This window comes from Pestalotiopsis fici, assembly GCF_000516985.1.
Source record: "Pestalotiopsis fici W106-1 unplaced genomic scaffold PFICI_Scf_11, whole genome shotgun sequence".
NCBI classification, from domain to species: Eukaryota; Fungi; Ascomycota; class Sordariomycetes; order Amphisphaeriales; family Sporocadaceae; genus Pestalotiopsis; species Pestalotiopsis fici.
In genome coordinates, this window is record NW_006917101.1 from 1,601,360 (window position 1) to 1,622,024 (window position 20,665).

Here is a 20,665-nt window from a genome sequence, read left to right on the forward strand (position 1 = left end):
AGCGTATTCGGGTTCTTGACTGTTTCTCGTCGATATGAAAGGAGTATTGACTACTTTTATGGTCAGCTGACCTTGGGAGCAATACCAAATCCTGTAAACTTTTGTTTGTTTCCTGACGTGCCGATTGCAGTAAAATGAACATATTCCCTGCAATCGTTCGATATTTTCAAGATACAGAAACGATTCGTGTTGCTCTTCTAGCCGATCACCTCTTGAGGCCAAACGTGGGTAGTACTGCATGCCTTATTGGCGCCAGGACTACGCCACTAATAAAAAGGTGTATGACGACAATAAGGTACGAAATAGTCGGGTAAAGTCTCAGTCACACGGATCTTCCAATTTCGACATACGGCGCATCGTAGTTTCAAGAAGTCTGTTTCACCGCTTCTTTCTCCTCGGCCGATATAACCTCGTGCGTCAATCTGCCAAGCCATGTTTGTCACTGAAGATACGTACCAGAGAATATACTCTTCGGATCACCATAAAGCTTACACAAACTTTGCCTTCTATCTCTTCAAAGCAGATTCGAGCAACTGATCACGCCAAGTCGGTGTGGAGAAAGCACAGACATGTCGAATTTCCGCGCATTGCTAGAAGCCGTAGACCCTGGACGGCTGGCACCCATGCCCGAGGTCTCTGTTGTCATTGTGGGAGCAGGTCAGCGTGGTCTATCCACCCTTGAACGGCTCTGCGCTCTCTACCCAGCGTACAGTGATGCCCCAAGGCTTCGAGTCCACATCGTTGACCCAGGGCTGCCCGGGCAAGGCTCCCACAGCGAGACGCAACCATCTCACCTTCTGACCAACACCTCGACGGCCCAAATCACTATTTTTGTCGACTCTTCGGTGCAGGGCGCTGGTCCGACCAGGTCAGGGCCGAGTTATGCGGAATGGCTATGGCTGTCAGGTTATCGCTGGAAGGACGGCATCGTGCGTGGTGATGGCGATCCCATCCCTGACGACACGTTTACGTCGCGAGCACTTCTGGGGCACTATCTGCGATGGTGCTTCGATCACATTCGCGATAGTGCTCCAGTGGGCATCACCGTACAAGAGCACTGCACCGAGGCTGTCGGTATAGAACGCCGAGGCGAAGGCTTCGTGGTCGGTCTGCACGATGAGGATCATGTTTTTGCCGATTACATCTTTGTGACAACAGGGCACATGAGCGGCCGCGTATCTGTGGCAGACGAGCTAGCCTTAGTCAATATCGAGAGACACAAGTCCCACAATCCGCACATTGACTTCTTCCCGTCTGCGGCAGCCTTTTCGAGACTAGACACGATTGAGCCTGAAGCCAAGGTGCTGATCTGTGGGACGGGTCTGTCCGCAGCTGATGCCGTGTCGATGCTGACGGCAGGGAGAGGTGGTCGCTTTGAAGCTTCGGGCCACCAGCGCTTTCGCTATGTCCCGAGTGGGCGGGAACCTAAGGTTACCTTATACTCTCGGCAGGGCCTTCCCGCCGGTGCCAAAGGTGTCAATCAGAGAGCCCTTGGCGAAGACTACGAACCAAGCTATTTTACCAACGGCTTCATCCACGCAAAAAGACGGGAGAGCGGCCAACTGAATTGGAATCAGGACATTCTTCCATGTCTCATCCGTGAAATTGAAACTTGCTGGGCGTCTACTGCCAGGAAAGAGGCTGGCCCCGGTGCTTTGGGGTTTGATGCTCAGCAAGTTTGCGACATTGTCCATAAGTTGTTGTATCCATGGGACGGCGAAGTGATAAACTCCCCCGAGGAACACCGCAGCTTTGTGCTGTCCCATATCGCGAACGACATTGATTCCGCATTTTGCGGAAACGTGCGTCATCCGGCAAAAGCTGTGGCTGAAATGCTCCGGGATCTGAATGATGTCGTGAGAGACGCGGTAAACTATGGCGGTCTCGACGAGCAGTCGCATCGCAGCTTCATACGTGACTGGGCGTCGATCAACAACAGGCTAGCAGCCGGTCCGCCAAAAGAACGCAGCATGCAGCTACTAGCCCTGGTAGAGGCTGGAGTTGTCGAGATCTTTGAGCCAGACCCCAAAGTCGTGCTTGATGAGGAGCAAGCTTGCTACACGATCTCCACCAACCGTTTCGGGTATCTCCACAAAGAACGCTTTGATGTCCTGGTGCGGGCAAGGGTCGCCCCATTCAACCTGGACTTGTCGCCGAGTCCCCTCTTCTCATCAGGAAAGCAGAATGGTATCTTTGTGCCTTTTCGCAACGGATCCTTCGGACCTGGAGGTATCGCGATAGACCGGTCGCTGAATGTCCTGGGTGCGCAAGGAACACCAATCAAGACCATGTGGGCAATGGGGTATGTCGTCGAAGGGGCCAATTATTACACCAATGTACTGCCTTGCCCGTTGTCAAACTCGGTGTCCCTTCGGGATGCGGCCACAGCTGCCCAGGGAATGTTGGCCCATCTCTCTTCCAAAGTTGGCGCCATCATGAAGGAGAAAGAGATCATTGTGGAAAAGGACATTGCCGTCGCAAGCATTAGTCTCAAGGTGCGTAATTGAGTCATTGTACGACGCAAGGATATACAAGATCAGTGCAAAGGTCAGTCCATTTTATAAAGTTTGTGAAGAGGGAAGAAGGAGAAGGTGTAAGAAGCTCTGCTACAAGTGGCTTATCTTCAATGTTCCGTTAGCGGCTGCTACAGAGTACTAGGTACCTAGGTGGGAGTGGGGGCGCGGGGGGCACCTTCTCTAGCAGGGAACTCGGGAATTATCTTCAGGCATGATTATTAAAACTTAAAACTTCGCAACCTCCATCAAGACCATCGCATCGTATTACCCTCAGTGTGCTCCCTTCAATCGTCTTTTTATTCATCATAATGACAATAGCGTTTCTTAGTCTGACGATGGTGCTCTCGCCTTCAGCATGACGGGAACGCTTCCATCCTCAGCATCTCCGTCCACGTTCCAAGTAACATTCCAGAGCCCAGTGGTCGAGGTGTTCGTCGCCCAGAACTGGTATAGATACGTATCGCCAGACGCAAACATGATATCAGAGCCATAGAGCACGAAACCGACTGTCGCGGCGCCATCTGGAGCCGTGTCGTTGATGGTGAAGCCCGCCTGAACGTAGCCATCACCATCTGGCACAATGTAGAAACTCGCATCGTCTTCGGTAGAATTGAGGGAGACATTCCAGGCCGATGCACCAGTGGTATCGATGGTCCCTAGGATGAGAAGAACTGGTCAGACCACTTCAAAGAGAAATCAAGTGTGTCAAATTCGAAGACTTACATTTCACGTCAAACAATGCCGAGGTGTCGGTATAGTTGGCAGCAATAACCGCAAGTCCTGAAATACTTTAGCTGTCAAAGGCTAAAGAGGTTTGGGTTCAAGTTCAATACCATTCTCATCCGAGTACACGGGATACCCTTCTATGCCGTTCATACCATAAGCGTAGATGGTCTTGTTGTATTTGGTGCTGCGTTGCTCGTGCAGCGTCGCAAGTCCGCCTACAGCAAGGGCTGCAAAGGCGAATAGATGGCTTTGTCTGACCATCTTGACCGAGGGTAAAGACAAATTGAGCAGATTGAGTGCCGTAAAAACTCAGTGTTGGAGTCGTCGAAACATGAAACGAAACAATTATGGCTGCTCAAATAATACGACATGGCATCGGCTGGGTGGCCTTCTCATAATATGGTAGGATCTCCTCGGCGATCGACGATATAGAGGATACACGGACTGACCTCAACTCCCGAAATGGAATAATTCGCCTTCTAAGTCGTTATATGCGGACTTACGCGTCCTCTCCAATAAGATGGTGGATACCGACCGGGCACCAACCCCGGTTGCATGGACGGATGTGGTATTCTTAGCATGCATGGGTCGGCGGAGGCTCGGGACTCGGAGCTGTCGATATACCACCACGGTCGAGTCGAAACAGAAGTGGACCCCAGTCGCTGTTTATGGAGTGCAAGGCTTGATTGCCTTATGCATACCTAGGTGTAGAGGAGATTCCCCTGACTAGGCACATTGAAAGGTAAGCTTACGTATATTCGAGCTTATACTTAAGCGCTAAGCGACGGATAATGTTCCGAAATGGGCGTCATGAGGCTCAAGGACCCCCGCCTAGTCAAGCAATAAACTGCCTTCGACTCGTATAGACTTGCGTAAGGTCAGCTCAAGCTTTCATCTGCCCAATCACCGACATCTCCGAGCTTCTTTCGCTCAAGATAGGAGTACGCATATGGTCATTGACGCTTGGGAACTCGAGCCTTGGTAGAAAAGCTTGGCAAAAAGTCTAAGTCCAACAATAATCCAACAATAATCGCCAACGGTACGGATCCGAAAGAAGTGCTCCACCTTTTCCCGAATCATCACCTGAGGCTTATCATTCGTGGCTAATGCAGGCACAACACCTCCTCCACATCACTTTCGGGAATCTTATTCGCGATGATACTCTGTGACGCATGCACCATGGTCAAGAATTACGAAAGCGAGCGACCATGAGATCCATCTGACAGGTCCTGTCCTCATTTCATCCCCAGAGGACCGAGCGCATTGAGCCTCGTAACTCCGAATATCCATCATGGGCGCTTCGAATCTCAACAACACTGGTGCAACAGCGTCCTTGTAGTTCTCACGATGCTAGTGAAAGAGACGCGTGTCGATATACCAAAGATAGCAGAGGTGGCTTACTGTCAGTGCAGTTTGTATTCAAGACTATTGGGCAATATTGATGCAAGAGCGGCTTACATCCATTTTTGATCCTACGATGATCAGGTGAAGCCAAGAATAGTGGTTCCTGATGCTCAAGAGCATGGTCAACATCACGATGTTCGCCTATGCTTCTTGGCTCTTTGACGATAGTAAATCCACCCCATGAACAACGTTCCAGCTTCGTATACATTATAAAGATGGCTCAAGTTTTGCTTCAAACCATGATCAACAACTCCTCATCCAGCCCTTCATTGCAGCTCGGGAGACTACTGGGTTTTGCTATAATCTACCTCTGTCATTCGTTCGTTCAATCTCTAACTGACTGCAATGTTTCTCAAAAGTCTTATTTGTTCCCTGCTCGTAGCTACCAAGGTAGCAGCAGCACCGCAGTCATCTGCTCCTTCATTGTCCAAGAGATGTACAAACTCTGCCGAGGATCGCAGCTGCTGGGGTGATTATGATATCTCTACCAACTACTACGATGAGGCCCCTGATACCGGCGTCGTTCGTGAATACTGGTTCAACATTGTGAACACAACTGCCGCCCCAGATGGCGTTGAGCGAGTGGTTCTCAGTGTCAATGGCTCAATTCCTGGCCCAACCATTATCGCAGACTGGGGTGATACTGTTGGTGAGTACAGGCAGCATCAAAACAAGAGTCATCTTCAAGCACTAACCATCTCAAAGTTGTTCATGTAACCAATTCCATGGAGAACAATGGCTCGAGCATCCATTTCCACGGAATCCGACAGAACTACACCAACCAGAACGATGGAGTGCCAAGTGTCACCCAGTGCCCCATTGCACCGGGTGATTCGTATACATACACATGGAAAGCTTCGCAGTACGGATCCAGTTGGTAGTAAGTGAACCCCGAGACTAAACGAACGAGTACTCTTCATTAACCATGTATGCAACACAGCCACTCGCACTTCTATCTTCAAGCTTGGGACGGCATCTTCGGTGGCATTGTCATCAACGGCCCAGCTACTGCAAACTATGATGAAGATCTTGGTAACCTCTTCCTGAATGATTGGTCCCATCTGACCGCGGACGTGGAGGCTTTGGCCGCCCTGGCCACTGGACCCCCTACGCTTGACAATGGACTCATCAACGGTACCAACGTTTATGAAGACGGCGGCTCACGATACGAAACTACCTTTGAAGCTGGAAAGCGCTACTTGCTTCGTCTTGTCAACGGTGCCGCGGACACTGTCTTTCATTTCTCTATTGACAACCACACGTTGGAAGTTATTGCTGCCGATTTCGTGCCCATTGTTCCCTATACAACGGACTTTGTATCCATCACCATGGGCCAACGTTACGACGTCATCGTCACTGCCGACGCGGTAGCAGACAACTACTGGATGCGCGCCCTAATTCAGACGGCCTGCAGTGACAATGCCAACCCCGACAACGTACGGGGCATCATTCGCTACGACAGCACATCTACCGACGACCCGACCTCGACGGCCTGGGCCGACGCCACCACGGACGGGACATGCTACGATGAGGACATGTCGCAGCTTGTTCCCTACGTGCCCATTACCGCCTCCAGCGATCCCGACTTTACCGACGACTTTAATGTCAAGATCGTCATTGGAGACAATGGCGTGCTCTGGGAGATGGGCTCCTCGTCCTTTGTGAGCCAGTGGGACAACCCGACGCTACTCCAGGTCGAGGAGGGCAATGATACCTTCTCCGACGCCCAACAGGTCTATGCTTTCCCCGATGCGAATCAGTGGGTTTACTGGGTGATCCAGACCACCAACAATGCAGTGCACCCTATGCATCTACGTGAGTCGACATGATTCTTCCCCATGCATCTCTTGATCTGCTAACACTAAATTCGCAGACGGCCATGACTTCTGGATTCTCGGCCAAGGACTTGGAACTTACGATGCGGAGACCGCCAACCTGACCTATGCCAACCCGCCTCGAAGAGACGTGGTCCAGCTCCCTGGAGCCGGCTACGTGGTCATCGCCTTTTACACTGACAACCCTGGAGTAAGTAGACACTTCCAAAGACGCTTTGCATCAAGACGGCAGCTAATCAATATTGAATAGGTCTGGCTCATGCACTGCCACATTGCCTGGCACACCTCTGAAGGTCTCGCGGTACAGGTTCTAGAGCGAGAGTCGGAGATCGGTGCCTTGATCGACGCAGACGTGATGAGTTCGACGTGCTCTGCCTGGGATGACTATACTTCAGAGGACGATGTCATTCAGGACGATTCCGGAATATAATGGATTTACTTGAACGGCTTGAACACTAGGGAGGGGTAAAGGAGGAGAATATGCTTACAGCAATCTAGAAATGTGTAATATCTTAGTATATATAATTGAGACGACAGACATGACCGAAGTTTGAAAATTTCATTTGTCCACTACTACTCCATCTTTTGTTCCATACTTTGTATAACCACTGTCACCAATGTTTACCTAGTGATTAATACCGAGGCCAACGCCAGGTATGAATATGAGCCCATATCATCCTCTTGGCTTGCGTAATCATGTATCGAGACGTCGCTGCACTCTGTGGCAACCTCGGGATTGCGCAGTCCTTAGGCGCGCCCGAGACCGCGGAAAAATACCAAGGTACAGACCAAGCTCAGGGCCGCCATGCCAACATTGGTCCACTGCGCAGCCTGAATGCCACGAAGCAGAGACGCAACAGTCCCAGGATTCGAGGACGAACACGCGACGACCTGCGCAGCCGTGGCCAGGGCTATTCCTAGGCCCCGACCGACATGGTTGGCCGCCTGCAGAATGGCGCCCGCAAGGGACTGGTCGGACTCGGTGACATTACGGGCAACGTATAGACCGATAACCGGCCATACAATCTCGGGGCTGATGCACAGACACATGGCGGGGAATCCCCTTGCCCAGTAGGAGTAGGATGTGGCTTCTGGAGACATTGGCAAAGCAAAGAGGAGCGGCGAGATGATACCGCAAATGAGGCCAAAGATTAGCATGTGGAAACCGCGGAAAATGGATAGTGCTGGTGCCACAGTGAAGCAAGCAAGGCCTATAGATATTGTGAGCTTAGTTCAGCCATTGTGCAGTCAAAGATGTTGAGAATTACCTCCAATGATGCCGCCGGGTAAGAAACGCAGCGTCGTCTGGAGCATGTCGAGTTTTAGGATATCTTGGAAGCTAGGAAAGACGTTAGCCATTTCTTGCAATGATAGAAAGTATCCTTTTGTGGCAGGTACTCACAACATGGAAACAAATACGAGGAAGCTGTTGAACGACCCAAAGAAACATGCGACCACTACAAAAGCAGCCGAGAAGCCCACGTTTCTAAACATTGAAAGCCTCACCAGAGGAAACTGATCATTCCTCTCCATGCGCAGTTGTAAGACCACAAAGATATAGCCTATAAAGACCGAAGCGACAACGAGCCCGGGGACATAAGGGTTGGCCCAGCCGTCGACATTCCCTTGCGATAGACCAATCTGGAGAAGGGCCAAACTGGCAGAAATCAGGAACCCACCAAAATAATCTACAGATTGGGTCGATTGGAGCTTTTTGTTGTTGCAGTCGCTATTATCCTCATGGTTGTCCTCTGCCTCAGAATCAGAATGCTGCAGCGAGAACACGGCGGGCTTGGCCGGATACAAGACCCAAGCCGCAGCCGCGACAATGGCGGCCAAGGCAGCAGAGATCCAAAACACCCATTCCCACGAGAGCAATCCGCCAATGGCACCACCAGCAATATTCCCCAGTACGGAGCCCAAGCTCGTCGAGGCGCTGGCAGCGACAAAGGCGACATTTCTCTCGCGGCCCGGCGGGAACGTCGAGGCCAGGATGCCGATACCAGACGGCACCGTCGCGGCGCTGCTAAAGCCCTGCAGCGCCTGCAAAAGGTACAGAAACGTTTCCGACCGGGCAAAGGGGAGGAGCAAGGCAAAGAGGGAAAAGGTCGTGGCCCCGGCCAGAAACACGCCCCAGCGGCCCCGGACGTCGGCTAGGCGGCCCATGAGCAGCATGGACGAGCCCGAGGCCACGCTGTACATGGAGATGATCATCTGCTGACGGCTGGTGGGGATCGAAAACGCCTTGCCGATTGAGGGCAGCATGATGACAGTAGCCTGTACCGAGTATCTCTGGATGTCATGTGTAGTTAGAAACCTGAAAGTTGGAATAGCTAACCAGAATGCTTGAGGGAAAGAAATAGCAGCTCACATTCAGCAGTCCAGCACTCGCCATGGTAGCTATCAAGAGCACACGTCGTGCCGTTGACATCCGCAGTGCTTTGGGCTCAACGGGTGTATCTGCAGCGGCTGCAAGCAGAGGGCTGGTTTCCGTGGCTGACATCTTGACTACCTTGTCCTCGTGAGGAATGGAAATGGACGATGACGATGATGATGGTAATGACGACGATGACGAGAATGAATCCGGAGGCTCCATATCTCGTCGGATCGGTTCAATTTCGTTTTCATGGATTGCTGACATTGTCACTTTTGCCCGAGAGAAACCAAAAGTTTCGATTTAACAAGTGAGTATAGTTCAGGATTGATTTGGGTCTGGTCTTAGTTTTCATGGCACTAGAAGTGAGAGAAAACAGTCTGACACGGCTCTTTCAACTTGCACTACCCTGGTGTCGGACTTCGGTGATTCAATTGCACGAGATCCGTAAACAGCTGCAATAAGATAAATTGCCTGAATCTTGATGTCATACGTTGCCGTTCAGCGTCGGACTGCAACGGTTCAATAAGAATCTCACAGCCTGTCATTGTGGCCTCTCGACGTAAAACATAGTTTCGGGCTTTTTAATGATCTGCATTGATTCGTCTTCCTATAAGCCTCTGTTGTAAGGATTCGGATATGATCCCCACGGTAAACATATGCAAGCAACAGCGCCCTTTTCACATCGAGGCACGCTGCACGTCTCGACAGAACCATTTTGCGGTGACAAAAGTACTGCCATCACACTGGTTGGTTGTACAATGGCTACCTTGAGGATAGAACTGATGAGTCGGATAGTTGTCACGTCTGTAGAACTCTTGTCATCCCAGTGGAAGGCTTTGAATTGGTCTTTGAGAGCCAATGAAGGATAGTGGCGTATATGTAGCTGCAGTCGCTTATAGGACGGACCTAACGATTTTGCTGCAATTAGGTTTGGTCCAGCTGCTGCCGCAAGATTGTTAATCAACGCATTGATGCCAGTAGTAGTGATTTTTTGCTTGTAAGTGAATTGATATTAGTAATGATATTTATCCCTCTCTTACTACTAATGCACTTTTTTCTGTTTCGAGATTAGTTGTCTCAGCCAGATCGGCAAATGTATTGTTATGACTGGATACCAATGCGTGATTGTGCGACGAGTTTGCACCCGAGTGGTGGCGCCAAGCTCAAGCCGCTTCGCTTGCACTCGTGGACTAGAAAATTCAAAGTTGCAGCTCTATAAGTTCTATGCAATGCAGCAGAATCCTGTGCTACAATGACGGTGTGTTACAATCATGCATCCATTTGCTGAAGCAAACAATGTTGGCGCGTAAGCAATGCATAGCAGTGAGCCACAAGCAGGCCTCAGAGCAACCCCACTGCTCGGCACGTGTTCCGAGCTGCGAACGCATGTCGAGTCTTGGCAGGATCATGATTCTGCAAACGATCTAAGAGAACGGATCCAGCTGTGGATCATATTGCAGATGGTGTTTAGTATAATACGTGGGAAACAAATGGAGCCTAAAGATGAACATAAGGTAACTGATCATTTCCATCAATGAAGCATTCAAAATAGTCTGGCCAATACGGCATGTACGGCATGTTTGGTTTTAGCTAAGCCAATGGAAATGCAAAAGTTAGAAACTCAACGAGCCGGAAGAACTTTGCACTGTCAAGAGGATAGAAGTACCACCTTGCGGACCCGGGGTCTAAATGTGCTGTACAAGTGTGTTACGGGAAAACGGGAATTGTGATAATCAGTCCAATGAAGTCAGCAGGTTGTTGACATTACAAAACCTTTTGCCTATATGGCTATGTACTTTGTTCTGTAATATTCACATATGAGATTAAGGAGTGGAGATTACACAGCTTTGATCGGGTCCTTGCAGACACTGAGATCGTTGTGCTGCTCATCTCGGTGAGATACACCACAGCAAGTATCAAACACAAAAGTGACCAGCAGAAGAGGATTGTTGTTATCAAATGTGCAACCCCCAATCGACCTACAGATAAATTCTGGGCATTCTTGATACACCTTCCAGCCTCTTGCCAACTCACCATGTGGCAAAATGGGGGAGACAGCCGGTTGGTGGTGCCTGTCCAACATTATTTTGGAGGGGTTGAGAGCCGTCCTAACCTTGTGTAATAGACAAGGTGAAATGATAGGCATCTTTTCCTTTAATATTTCGAGGTGGTGTTGCTATGAAAATAAATGCAAAGTGGGCGACCTATGCCTGCAAGACTCTTGCGGAACCACGAGGAAAATGAGGTCAAAATTCATTATGCCTTGTGTAACACACTTAAAGGGCGAGCGCATCCTCAGCTTGAGGCTGTATTTCCCCGCTCCAATGGTTTATATACGTTCAACGTATCACGTTCCTGATGAGGCTAATTATCATTGGCTGTCATTGTCATCACTGGCCATGGTACGGATCTTTTCAACCACCAATGCTTGATTGAATCCATCTGTGACGAGCGTTGCGGCGATTCTTGTTGGTATCGTTGATCTCAACGAGCCATAGTGTTCTAGTCTCTATGGTCCAAATTCCCTACATGAAAATGCTGCAAAGCTTTGTGAGTTATAACCATGATCATATACATGATCCTGTCACTCGAGCCCGAGATGACAAATTCTTGCACACATCGTGTCTCTAGAGCAGTGCGGTATGCATTTGGGAACGTTTTCTTACGTATTTGGAGCATGTGTTTCAGCGATTATTGTTATTTATTCATTAATAAATTTTATCGTCCAAAATAATTGGCACGGAAATGAGAGGTTTTGCTTTACATTTCGTGTTTGTATATCATGAGAAATTTGCATCCTACTCTATTTCAGTGCCGTAGCATAAAATTCGATGAAAGCTACTGTTTTCACCTTGACCTGGATTGTCATCTCCAACTTTAGGACTGAATACCAAATGTTCCAGGAACAAACTGCGGTCCAAAACCTCCCCTGCCTCGATTATTGAAGTTAAATGCAAATCGGTGACCGTAAAACGAAATATAGAGCCATGCCGCTAGGATTGAGAGGACCTTAATCAGGCCAAAAATCACGTCGAATCGACTTGAACACCCGGTGATTAGGCACCGAGTGAGTACAGTGACTGAAGCTTCACGGAGTATTTGATTAGTTCTGAAGACACAATATCATGTTTCAGATGGGTATGTCAAAAAGGGATTGTTTGAAATGATAGAGAGGATCGACTTACCTGTCGTGAGGGGTTCCAAGCCGACACTCTTGAGAATCAATGGCAGGATGACTGAGAACAACATGGTTGTATCGGTTATGTTGCTCAAATGTTTTAAGGGTAATAGAAGAGCGAGATATTTTGAATTGTTGTGAAGCGATATTGAATAGTATTGTATACCAGAAAATTCAAAGGACGGGTGAATTGGGCTTGTTATATGGGGAGGACTACAAGAAAGCGCCGTTCTGAAATGCCTCCTCTCAAGCTGCATGTTTCGTACTCGAAGCTGATGACCTGAGGATATCCCTAGCCCTTCTAGAACAACCTCACTTGGTCTCAATTTGACACCTTGGTTCCATGCTTTGCTGATTTCTTTGTCTGAAATGATCCCTTCTAGCAACACGGCTGTGCGATTTGCATTTCTACAAGCTCTTGAAACTTGAACAAAGCATGAAACTCTTCAACACTGGTGCTAGCGCACCGTCACGAATTGTCTAGCAGACAAGTGCGCTTCGCAATTCTCAAATCATTCAATGCCGGAGACTGTCTTCTGGGCGCTATGATTCAGAAGGCCGATAAGACTCTGCAAGCTGGTCCGATACCCACTGAGCTTGCATACCTTGTATCTGACTAGCAAAATCTGCATACGCTTCGCGCTTTGCAGACATGTAAGACTGACCTTTTGGTCTTGACTCTTTTTGGGGCGGCTGGGTACCGAGGACCGAAATGTACGCGAGCTTTTTGGGGTCTGGAATCTGGACAATCTGGCATTCAAACCGTGTCTGGTAGGCCATGGCAGGGAATCTCGACAGTGTCCACTGACTCGCTGCGCCCGCAAGAGCGTCAGCTCGGCAGTTGCCCTCGACGCTCGTGTGCGAAGGGACCCAGTGGAAGTCCAGTGGGACATTGAGCTCTTGCATTCGGGTGATGGGAAGCATTAATCGGTCAAAGGTGTCCCGTGAGAACATGGACGGGATGGTTCCCTTCCAGATATAGTCGTGAATGTAGTACATTGCAGCATGCGAGTCGGTCATTACCATGATCGGGGTCGGCGGACTGTCCTTGCATATTTCTTCCACCTCGGTGGCTGCAATCTCCAACGCCAGGCCGACGGCATATAGCTCAGATTTGTCGGGTCGGTTTGTCCCAACGATACCGTATGATGAATCGATCCAGTCCGATACATCATCTCCTAGAATGCGCTTGTAGGTAACGCCGGCACCCGCAATACTTGGGTCGTTTCCAGACCCACTGATGGCTGCCATGTCGGTGTAAAAGACCAGGCGGCGTTGCCCGGGCCTCCAGCTAGGATTCCCGGCCTCGGCGGCAAAGAAGGTTGCCTCAAGGTGGTCCTCTATAATGACCCGAGGATTCGCTCCAGGAAGTGATACCTGTGGACAGATTTGGAACTGCCCACGCCTAGCACATACCCAGCATGAGTTCTCATGATCACGGCCTCGCGATTCGAGCGTCGTATGCAGCTCGCCGCTCGCCCTTGCGCTGACGAGTTGGTCTCGTAACCATTCCCGCTTTTGTCGGCGAAGTGCGTATTTATTTAGGTAAACTCCATCCCTCGCCTCTTCGCTAGGAAGTGGATGAGTCGGGGATGGTGGCCTTTGGGAGCAGAGCTCTTTCTTTGGCTCCTCATTCTGCGTCTCAGCGTCCTCTACTGGACGCTGTACCTTGATCTCAGCATTTACGAGGCCAGCGATGGTAAGACTCGCCAACTGTTCCGAGAGTCTGTTGGAGGATTTACTTGTCTGTTGAGATCCGTCGATAGGCATTTCTCCACCTGGCAATGATGGGTCTGTGATGGTTGCATACCTGTAGAAGTAAGATCTGTTGTAACGTAATCTGATCAAGGGTTTACAGAGCTGGAAATGAACCGGTGCAGTGTACCGACATCCAGCCGTGTGTAAGGGAATCAGCTAAATAAGAGCACGGATGAAGGGAAAGTTGAGCGATTAATCAAGATATCATGCCTGTGATCAAGAGATCCTGAAGGTGATGTTCATCTAAAATCACTGGCATTCTGAACCGACAAAACTCAGTGAGTGGCCTTTGCTAGGGCGAATACTTTTATCTCGCAACCCCAGCCCCATATGGCTTTTTAGCATTGACGCTCGAGTCGTCCAAGGTTCTGAGCTAAGATCTAGGCTGCACTGTCCTGCTACCTTAAGAGTTGGCCTGTACAACTTGAAATGCCCCAGTGTCACCCAGGTTACATTCCTTGATATACGAGTTAAGCAACCTCAATTCACCCTTTTGCCAACCTCGTGGCACCCTCGCAGCGGCACCATTCCATCCACCTGCCATGAGCCAGACATCGCGGCTCTTTACTGCGCTGATACGGACGCACCACATCACGTCACGCAAGAAGCTTCAGCGCGTAAAGAAGGCTGCCGCGCTCCGCGATATCCCCTTCGTTTTGGTCCGGTGTAAGTACACAACAGTCAGTCTTTTACTTCCCCCACCCAAGACACAAATAGAATAACGGATAAAGTCGAGATATAATCCGAATCTACATATGTTTTTTCTTTAATGTACGTGTGAAAAGGAAATTAACTTGTTCTGACCAACAGACGGTGGATCTCCGGGAATAATGTACGCCGAGGCACTGGACCAGACCTCACTGGGGGACTGGGTCAGTGCCGTGCATGACCTCCGCTACAAAGACTTTCAGTGCGTACAGAAGCCCGTCGTGGCTCAAGACGTCATCAGCCGCACTGGAAGCGGAGGAAGCGCGATGCCGTCGTCGCCATTTAACGAGGTCGATTCCGTCGCCGATTTTGGTGCGATTATGGAACGAAAGGGCCTTACAAAGTGGTAGGTTGAAATTATTCACAATGCATACTTTCCTCGCCATGGCCACTTTGATGCTTGGACAGAACGGATCTGATTTTCTGAAATGCACAGGTTTGAGATTGGCATGGGATATCAGAGTTCGGATTGAACAGGACCATGTTTTTGAAGCCAAGTCTAGGCAAATCACACCATGCAAGCGCACCTGTCTCATTCATGGCATACTTGAGAAGAAACGGGGTTTTGCATGATAGGCTTGCTGGTATAGACTCCGATTGATTGGTTAAAACGGTGAGTACCTATGTATCTCTATCATTCATCATTCCCAGGCCAAACGCCACGCTTGATACCATGATATTCCGACTGACAGCTTCCTAGCATATTGAAGCTTATCTTCGAGTCGGAGCATACCCATTCTCGTAGCCGCATTCCTATAGCTTCTATTCGTGTGCTTGTATAGTAGTGTATATGTCGGCGGACATTGTAAAGTGGACGGAGGCAGACTGTCAAAAGAGAATGCTTCTAACCAGTGAGCATCTCGTTGCTCCAGCCAGTTGAGTTCAGACAGTTCTCGCAGACATAATTCTCAACGTTGAGAGACTCGTGTGTGTAATCTGGGCAGTCTGTGGGGCTGGCAAAGTTCTGCTCCCGTGCCACGGGACAGGAGATCTCGAGGTGTTGCTGAGTGTCGACCTGTTTGCAGCCCTGACAAACCGTCTTGACTTCCTTTGAAGGACACATTGTTGTTTATGGATTTTGGTGGGGGAATGGCCCAAGTGCTGAAACGCCTGTCGCTATGCGGTATATGCAAGAAGGTTTGTCCGAGTATTGGGATATCTCAAAAATGAAAATAAGAAATGAATAGATCGATCTATCTCGTGATCTATGAGCTATACTCTGAGTCGCTACGGATATGCATAAGAACAACAAGAAATCCAGCCCCTGACGTCCTAGTATGCTGAATATATATATATATATATATATATGCTAAGAAGGAGAGTCTCACAATATTGCTCAACTCCACGTATGATCGTGGGTGGATCGGGAGCACGTATCTGCGCTACATTGGCACGAACAGCGGAGTTCACGTCCGGAGCCTTGCGTTCATGAATCCATACCTCCTTGGACCTGATATCTTAATTGATGACAGAGTTCCCCATAGAAAAGGGAGTTTTCTGGCGAATGTTTCCTTACTATCAGGACCTTGATGTCAAGGTGCAGATCGGTATTGTGGGGGCTCTGGACTGTGGACTCCCGCTCAATGGTCTGGATCGATCGCATCGTGATTTGACGAGCATCGTCGCATCTAGGAACGTTCTTTTCCATGGCGTAGTAGTAGTTTGCTATCGTGCTTAGGCCGAGTCAAACGGTGTGGCCCAGACATACAATTTCAGTCAAAGCTCATATATCATATTGAGAATGGCATCAAGAATGGTAAAGCCTTTCCAGCAACGCTCTTGAGTCTTGACCATGTCTTGCATGCCAATGTTGATCGACGGCGCAGCATGCACCCGCTTGTGTCCTACCATGAGTCGTCCCTCGCATCAAAGCTGTGCGCATTGCATGCTGCCAACCACAATCAGAGCTCATATCTCTTCGTTGCTCGTCACTGATGTTCTCAGCAAAAAAAGTGGATGCCCAGAAGCGTGAAATAATGATCACATGACGTCATGCCGGTCGGTGGCTTTCGTCCGTCTTTCCACCAGCGCGGGAATGCTCTAGCAAATGACTTCATCCTAGCCCCCAGCTCCAGTCAGGACAAAAGTCTAGACTTTGGATAGGCAAAATAGAGTTGTTTCTGAAGGGGACACAAGTTGATTGGTGGTTGCGGTAATATGCCGCGCTCGAAAGCTGAATGGAGCTCGGCCCCATGAAACAACAAATCACAAGCTGCTTCACCAGCTGCCAGGTTTTGTGATTCCGCAGTATTCAGCCGCTGCACCAATGTCTATCGTGCATTTCAGCTGCTTTGCACTATAAACACAGCTTGTGCTTGAGCTGTGCGATGCAATGGACCTTGAGCCAATTATTTGACGCCGAAAGTACCATGATATATGTTTGGGGCGCCTGGAGGCTTGAGGGCTGTCATGTATAGTTGCGCCATGGTTGGCGGTGAGATACGAATGACGGAAACCGTGCCGGTCATATCAGTCTGTTTTTCCCTTTTTGTTCTGTGCAAGTGTCGGTAGGTGTCAAATGCAGGCGCGCATGCCCATATGTCGGGTGCCGGTGCCTGAAACAGGCAATGAGGGAAACAATGTCTCAACTCGTGAGGCTGATGCCGATTCCGAAAGGTCATTCAGTCATCCATCCGGCCAGCAAAACAAGCTGGGGAATTAATTGAATGGTTCCGCACAATCAGCTGTGCAAAAGCTGTGCTGCAACTCATGCTAAGAATAGAATTTGGAATTGGGGACGCGGCCGATTGGACCGAGTTTGAGTAGCCGCTCTAGTGATACCAAAGCGATCTTTGGTGATTGATATCCAGTCTACTTACCGTACTACCTACCATTCACCATAACTGTCATGCTGTCTGGTCTCTTTGTGGCAAAGGCTCTAAAGATGTTTTAGGCATCACCAACAGGACGATTTTTTCAAAGTCATCCCGGATGCTTGCAGGCAGCGTGCACACATGGAGCAAGCACGAAATAGCAAGTGTTGGCACTGGATGCTGTCAAGCTGTGGCGGTGTTTTGACCCTTACGCTGGACTGAGCCACTCAGGATTGCCGGAAGAGCCGACCGAATAGCTGGGGGCCAACAATAACGCTAGGTCAATCCTTCGCTGCAGGATTCTACTAGGTAAGGTAGCTTAAATGGATCTCGCGCTAACAGAGCTGGCAAGCCCTGTGCTGCCGCATCCGCCCGACTGGGCAGATGTGGTTTTGCCCCTCCAAGGTGACGACGACTGTCAGCAATGCAGCCACTTGTTGCTTGCATAGCGGCCACGGAGTACGTAAGGCAATATAGCCTAGGTATCAAGAGCCGAACATGGTGTGCACAATTGAAGATGCCTTGTTTGTTCCAACAGATACACAAACCGGCCAGCAGCAGGCAGGTATTGTATCAATGATGCCAAGTGCAGCCATAGCGCCACGCTCCGGCATCCATGGGACTTTCAAAACCGGTTGCGGGGGCAGCTTTCAAGCACTAGCCCAAGGTACCCGTCTGGGGGAGCGAGGCCAAGAGGAGGCGAGGACGAGACCTCATTATTCCGTACGTTATGATGGGATCAAGCTGCACTGCTGTATGTACGGGCGTCCTCAGCTGGGCTGCAATTTGGGAATGGCTGTGCCCTGGCTCCTTCTAGCTTCTGCATACTGGATAACGTATGTTCAAGGTGGGCATTGATTGGTGAGACTTGTTAATTGATCGTCAGAGGTCAATGGGAAGTCTTTTCAATGCCCTTTAAAAGAGTGTTTTGAGTGGTCGCAGACTGGGGGCGACTAGGGGGCCAAAGTGCGCTACACTGAACTTGTCTCGCGCTTGCGACAGCTCCGCCACAAAGCACTGAAAAGATCCGTTGTCATCGGCTTCTTCCCTGGCCAACGGGGGTCGAAAGTCACAAAGGCGCATCTCATCTCCTGTTTGTGTACCTTTCCTACTCTGTACTGTATTTGCCTTGCATCTCCACCTGTCAAGCCATTCAACTCCCGAGTCCCAACTAATAATTAATGGTTTTTCTTGGCAACTTTGTTTCTCTCCTTCTTTCCCAGCTGGTCTGCATACTATTTGAGCTTTTCAGTTTCGCATATTGCTCAACCTTATGAGGAGTCTGAGCCATTCTCGCCAATATTAATTCCCTTGGGTGCCCTCTGCCCTTGCACCTTCTACATTCTTCAGACCACCGCATCTTGGCATTGGACGGTGCCGTCGCGAGTTGATTAGGATCGCCGACCCATCTCAAGACTCTACAGTCGACGACCACTACCAACTCTCAACAACAAATATTCTCTGCATAGTACGATTTGCATCGCCAGTCTCATCCGTCGTCTCCATCACACGCACCCCTCTGTACAACGGGCCGTTTGCGCCATAATCCGAGAACTTTATTTCTTTTTTCTTCCCGAGTGCCACCATGAAGTCCGTCGCTACCGTGGCGACCGGCTCACTGCTGGCTGCTGTTGCGCAAGCACAGGTGGTCCAATGGGACATTCAGAAGCGGGCCACCAAGCACAAGGATGGAATCCTGAGGCGTGACGCATCGACCATCACCGAAGTCATCACAAACGAAGAAGCTAGGGGAGGATACTTTGCCTCCGTGTCAATTGGAACGCCGCGCCAGAACTTGACCTTGCAACTCGACACCGGCAGTAGCGATATCTGGGTCCCATCGAGTAGCGCATCTGTTTGTTCAACCTCTTCCTCTGGCAGTCGAGGCGGATCAAGTAGCAGCAGCGACGGCTGCACGTTCGGTTCCTGTAAGTCCAAATTCCCAGCAGCGCATCTTCATTTCTCCCGTCATATTAACAAACTATTGCGCAGTCAATTCGGATGATTCGAGCACCTATACTGTTGTCGGCCAGGATGAATTCAGTATTTCCTACGTCGATGGAAGTTCTTCCAAGGGCGACTACTTCACCGACGACTTTGAAATTGGTGGTACCAGTCTTAGCAACGTGACAATGGGTCTTGGTGAGGAAACTGATATTGCATACGGTCTGGTCGGAGTCGGTTATGCCATCAACGAAGCCATCGTCGGTACCGAGCAGTCCTATTCGGCCGCATACGATAACCTGCCTGTTCAGATGCAAAAGGAGGGTCTCATTGCCACCAACGCTTACAGTCTGTGGTTGAACGATCTTGATGCAAGCACTGGCAGCATTCTATTTGGTGGAATTGACACAGACAAGTACGAGGGTGACCTGAGCCGTATCGACGTCATCCCGGACTCCAGTTCTGGTCGTTACACCTCGTTTGAGGTGTACCTGACATCAGTCACTGCCAACTCTTCTTCCGGTAGCGACAGCCTGTCTTCGAGCGAATATCCCATTCCTGTTGTGCTGGACTCTGGCACCACTCTGAGCTACCTCCCCACCGACCTTGCTTCCCAAATGTGGGAGGAAGTCGGTGCTATCTACTCTAGCGATCTCCAGTCTGCCATTCTGCCGTGCTCCATGGCTAGCAGCTCTGGTCAGTTCCTCTTCCAGTTTGCAGGCAGCGAAGGCCCCCAAATCGCTGTCGGCATGGATGAACTTGTCCTCTCGCTCGTCACATCGGGCTCCAACCCCACCTTCTCCTCTGGTGAATACCAAGGACAAGAAGCCTGCCAATTCGGTGTCCAGAACTTCAGCAGCGATCCGTTCCTTCTCGGCGACACCTTTTTGAGATCAGCCTATGTTGTCTACGATCTGGTGAACAACCAAATCGGAATCGCCAAGACTGACTTCAACGCCACCACTTCCAACGTTGTCGCATTTGCCAGCGAAGGTGCTGAGATTCCGAGCGCCACCGCTGTTGCCAACCAAGTCACCAGCTCTGCCGGCAGTGGTTCAGTCACGACTCCCACGTATGGCGCAAGTGCTGGCTTCGGAACAAAGAGTGCCGCTTCATCAGTCCCTGCTTTTGATTGGGCCAAGGTCGGTGTCATGGGCGCAGCCACTCTGTTCATGTTTGTGGGCAGTGGCTTCTTCCTTCTATAGTAGTTGCAACTTGCATTATTTCATTAGCATCTGGAGTTGGGTCGGCTCAGCTATTTGTATTTCGCTAAATATTGTGTTCACTCTTGCCCCTACTTTCAGGTAGTGGCCTACATGGAAAGAGCTTGGCTTTGCTCGTGGATTGTTTTACGAGCTTCTTGATACCCGAAATAAGTCACTCTTCTTGAGGCATCAAGCAAATAG

General features: G+C 49.8%; 7 protein-coding genes across 7 annotated transcripts; 4 read left to right on the forward strand and 3 right to left on the reverse strand.

Annotated features, from left to right (window-relative positions):
- Positions 1-569: 569 nt before the first annotated feature.
- PFICI_13473 (uncharacterized protein) lies at positions 570-2,507 on the forward strand (the record flags this gene model as incomplete). The annotated part of the gene is made up of 1 exon (XM_007842054.1): positions 570-2,507. One exon carries the CDS (start codon positions 570-572, stop codon positions 2,505-2,507), a length of 1,938 nt encoding a protein of 645 aa, XP_007840245.1.
- Positions 2,508-2,840: 333 nt separating this feature from the next.
- PFICI_13474 (uncharacterized protein) lies at positions 2,841-3,503 on the reverse strand (the record flags this gene model as incomplete). Its single annotated transcript, XM_007842055.1, has 3 exons — positions 2,841-3,187; positions 3,240-3,296; positions 3,350-3,503. 3 exons carry the CDS (start codon positions 3,501-3,503, stop codon positions 2,841-2,843), a joined length of 558 nt encoding a protein of 185 aa, XP_007840246.1.
- A 1,488-nt stretch (positions 3,504-4,991) lies between these two features.
- On the forward strand, positions 4,992-6,911 carry PFICI_13475 (uncharacterized protein; the record flags this gene model as incomplete). Its single annotated transcript, XM_007842056.1, has 5 exons — positions 4,992-5,295; positions 5,352-5,526; positions 5,587-6,461; positions 6,520-6,671; positions 6,732-6,911. 5 exons carry the CDS (start codon positions 4,992-4,994, stop codon positions 6,909-6,911), a joined length of 1,686 nt encoding a protein of 561 aa, XP_007840247.1.
- A 317-nt stretch (positions 6,912-7,228) lies between these two features.
- On the reverse strand, positions 7,229-9,122 carry PFICI_13476 (uncharacterized protein; the record flags this gene model as incomplete). Its single annotated transcript, XM_007842057.1, has 4 exons — positions 7,229-7,692; positions 7,750-7,820; positions 7,884-8,773; positions 8,853-9,122. 4 exons carry the CDS (start codon positions 9,120-9,122, stop codon positions 7,229-7,231), a joined length of 1,695 nt encoding a protein of 564 aa, XP_007840248.1.
- A 3,457-nt stretch (positions 9,123-12,579) lies between these two features.
- PFICI_13477 (uncharacterized protein) lies at positions 12,580-13,806 on the reverse strand (the record flags this gene model as incomplete). The annotated part of the gene is made up of 1 exon (XM_007842058.1): positions 12,580-13,806. The coding sequence occupies one exon, from the start codon at positions 13,804-13,806 to the stop codon at positions 12,580-12,582; it is 1,227 nt and encodes a 408-aa protein (XP_007840249.1).
- A 530-nt stretch (positions 13,807-14,336) lies between these two features.
- On the forward strand, positions 14,337-14,975 carry PFICI_13478 (uncharacterized protein; the record flags this gene model as incomplete). The annotated part of the gene is made up of 3 exons (XM_007842059.1): positions 14,337-14,460; positions 14,605-14,848; positions 14,939-14,975. The coding sequence occupies 3 exons, from the start codon at positions 14,337-14,339 to the stop codon at positions 14,973-14,975; spliced, it is 405 nt and encodes a 134-aa protein (XP_007840250.1).
- A 3,925-nt stretch (positions 14,976-18,900) lies between these two features.
- Positions 18,901-20,464, forward strand: PFICI_13479 (uncharacterized protein; the record flags this gene model as incomplete). Its single annotated transcript, XM_007842060.1, has 2 exons — positions 18,901-19,243; positions 19,308-20,464. 2 exons carry the CDS (start codon positions 18,901-18,903, stop codon positions 20,462-20,464), a joined length of 1,500 nt encoding a protein of 499 aa, XP_007840251.1.
- Positions 20,465-20,665: the final 201 nt, after the last annotated feature.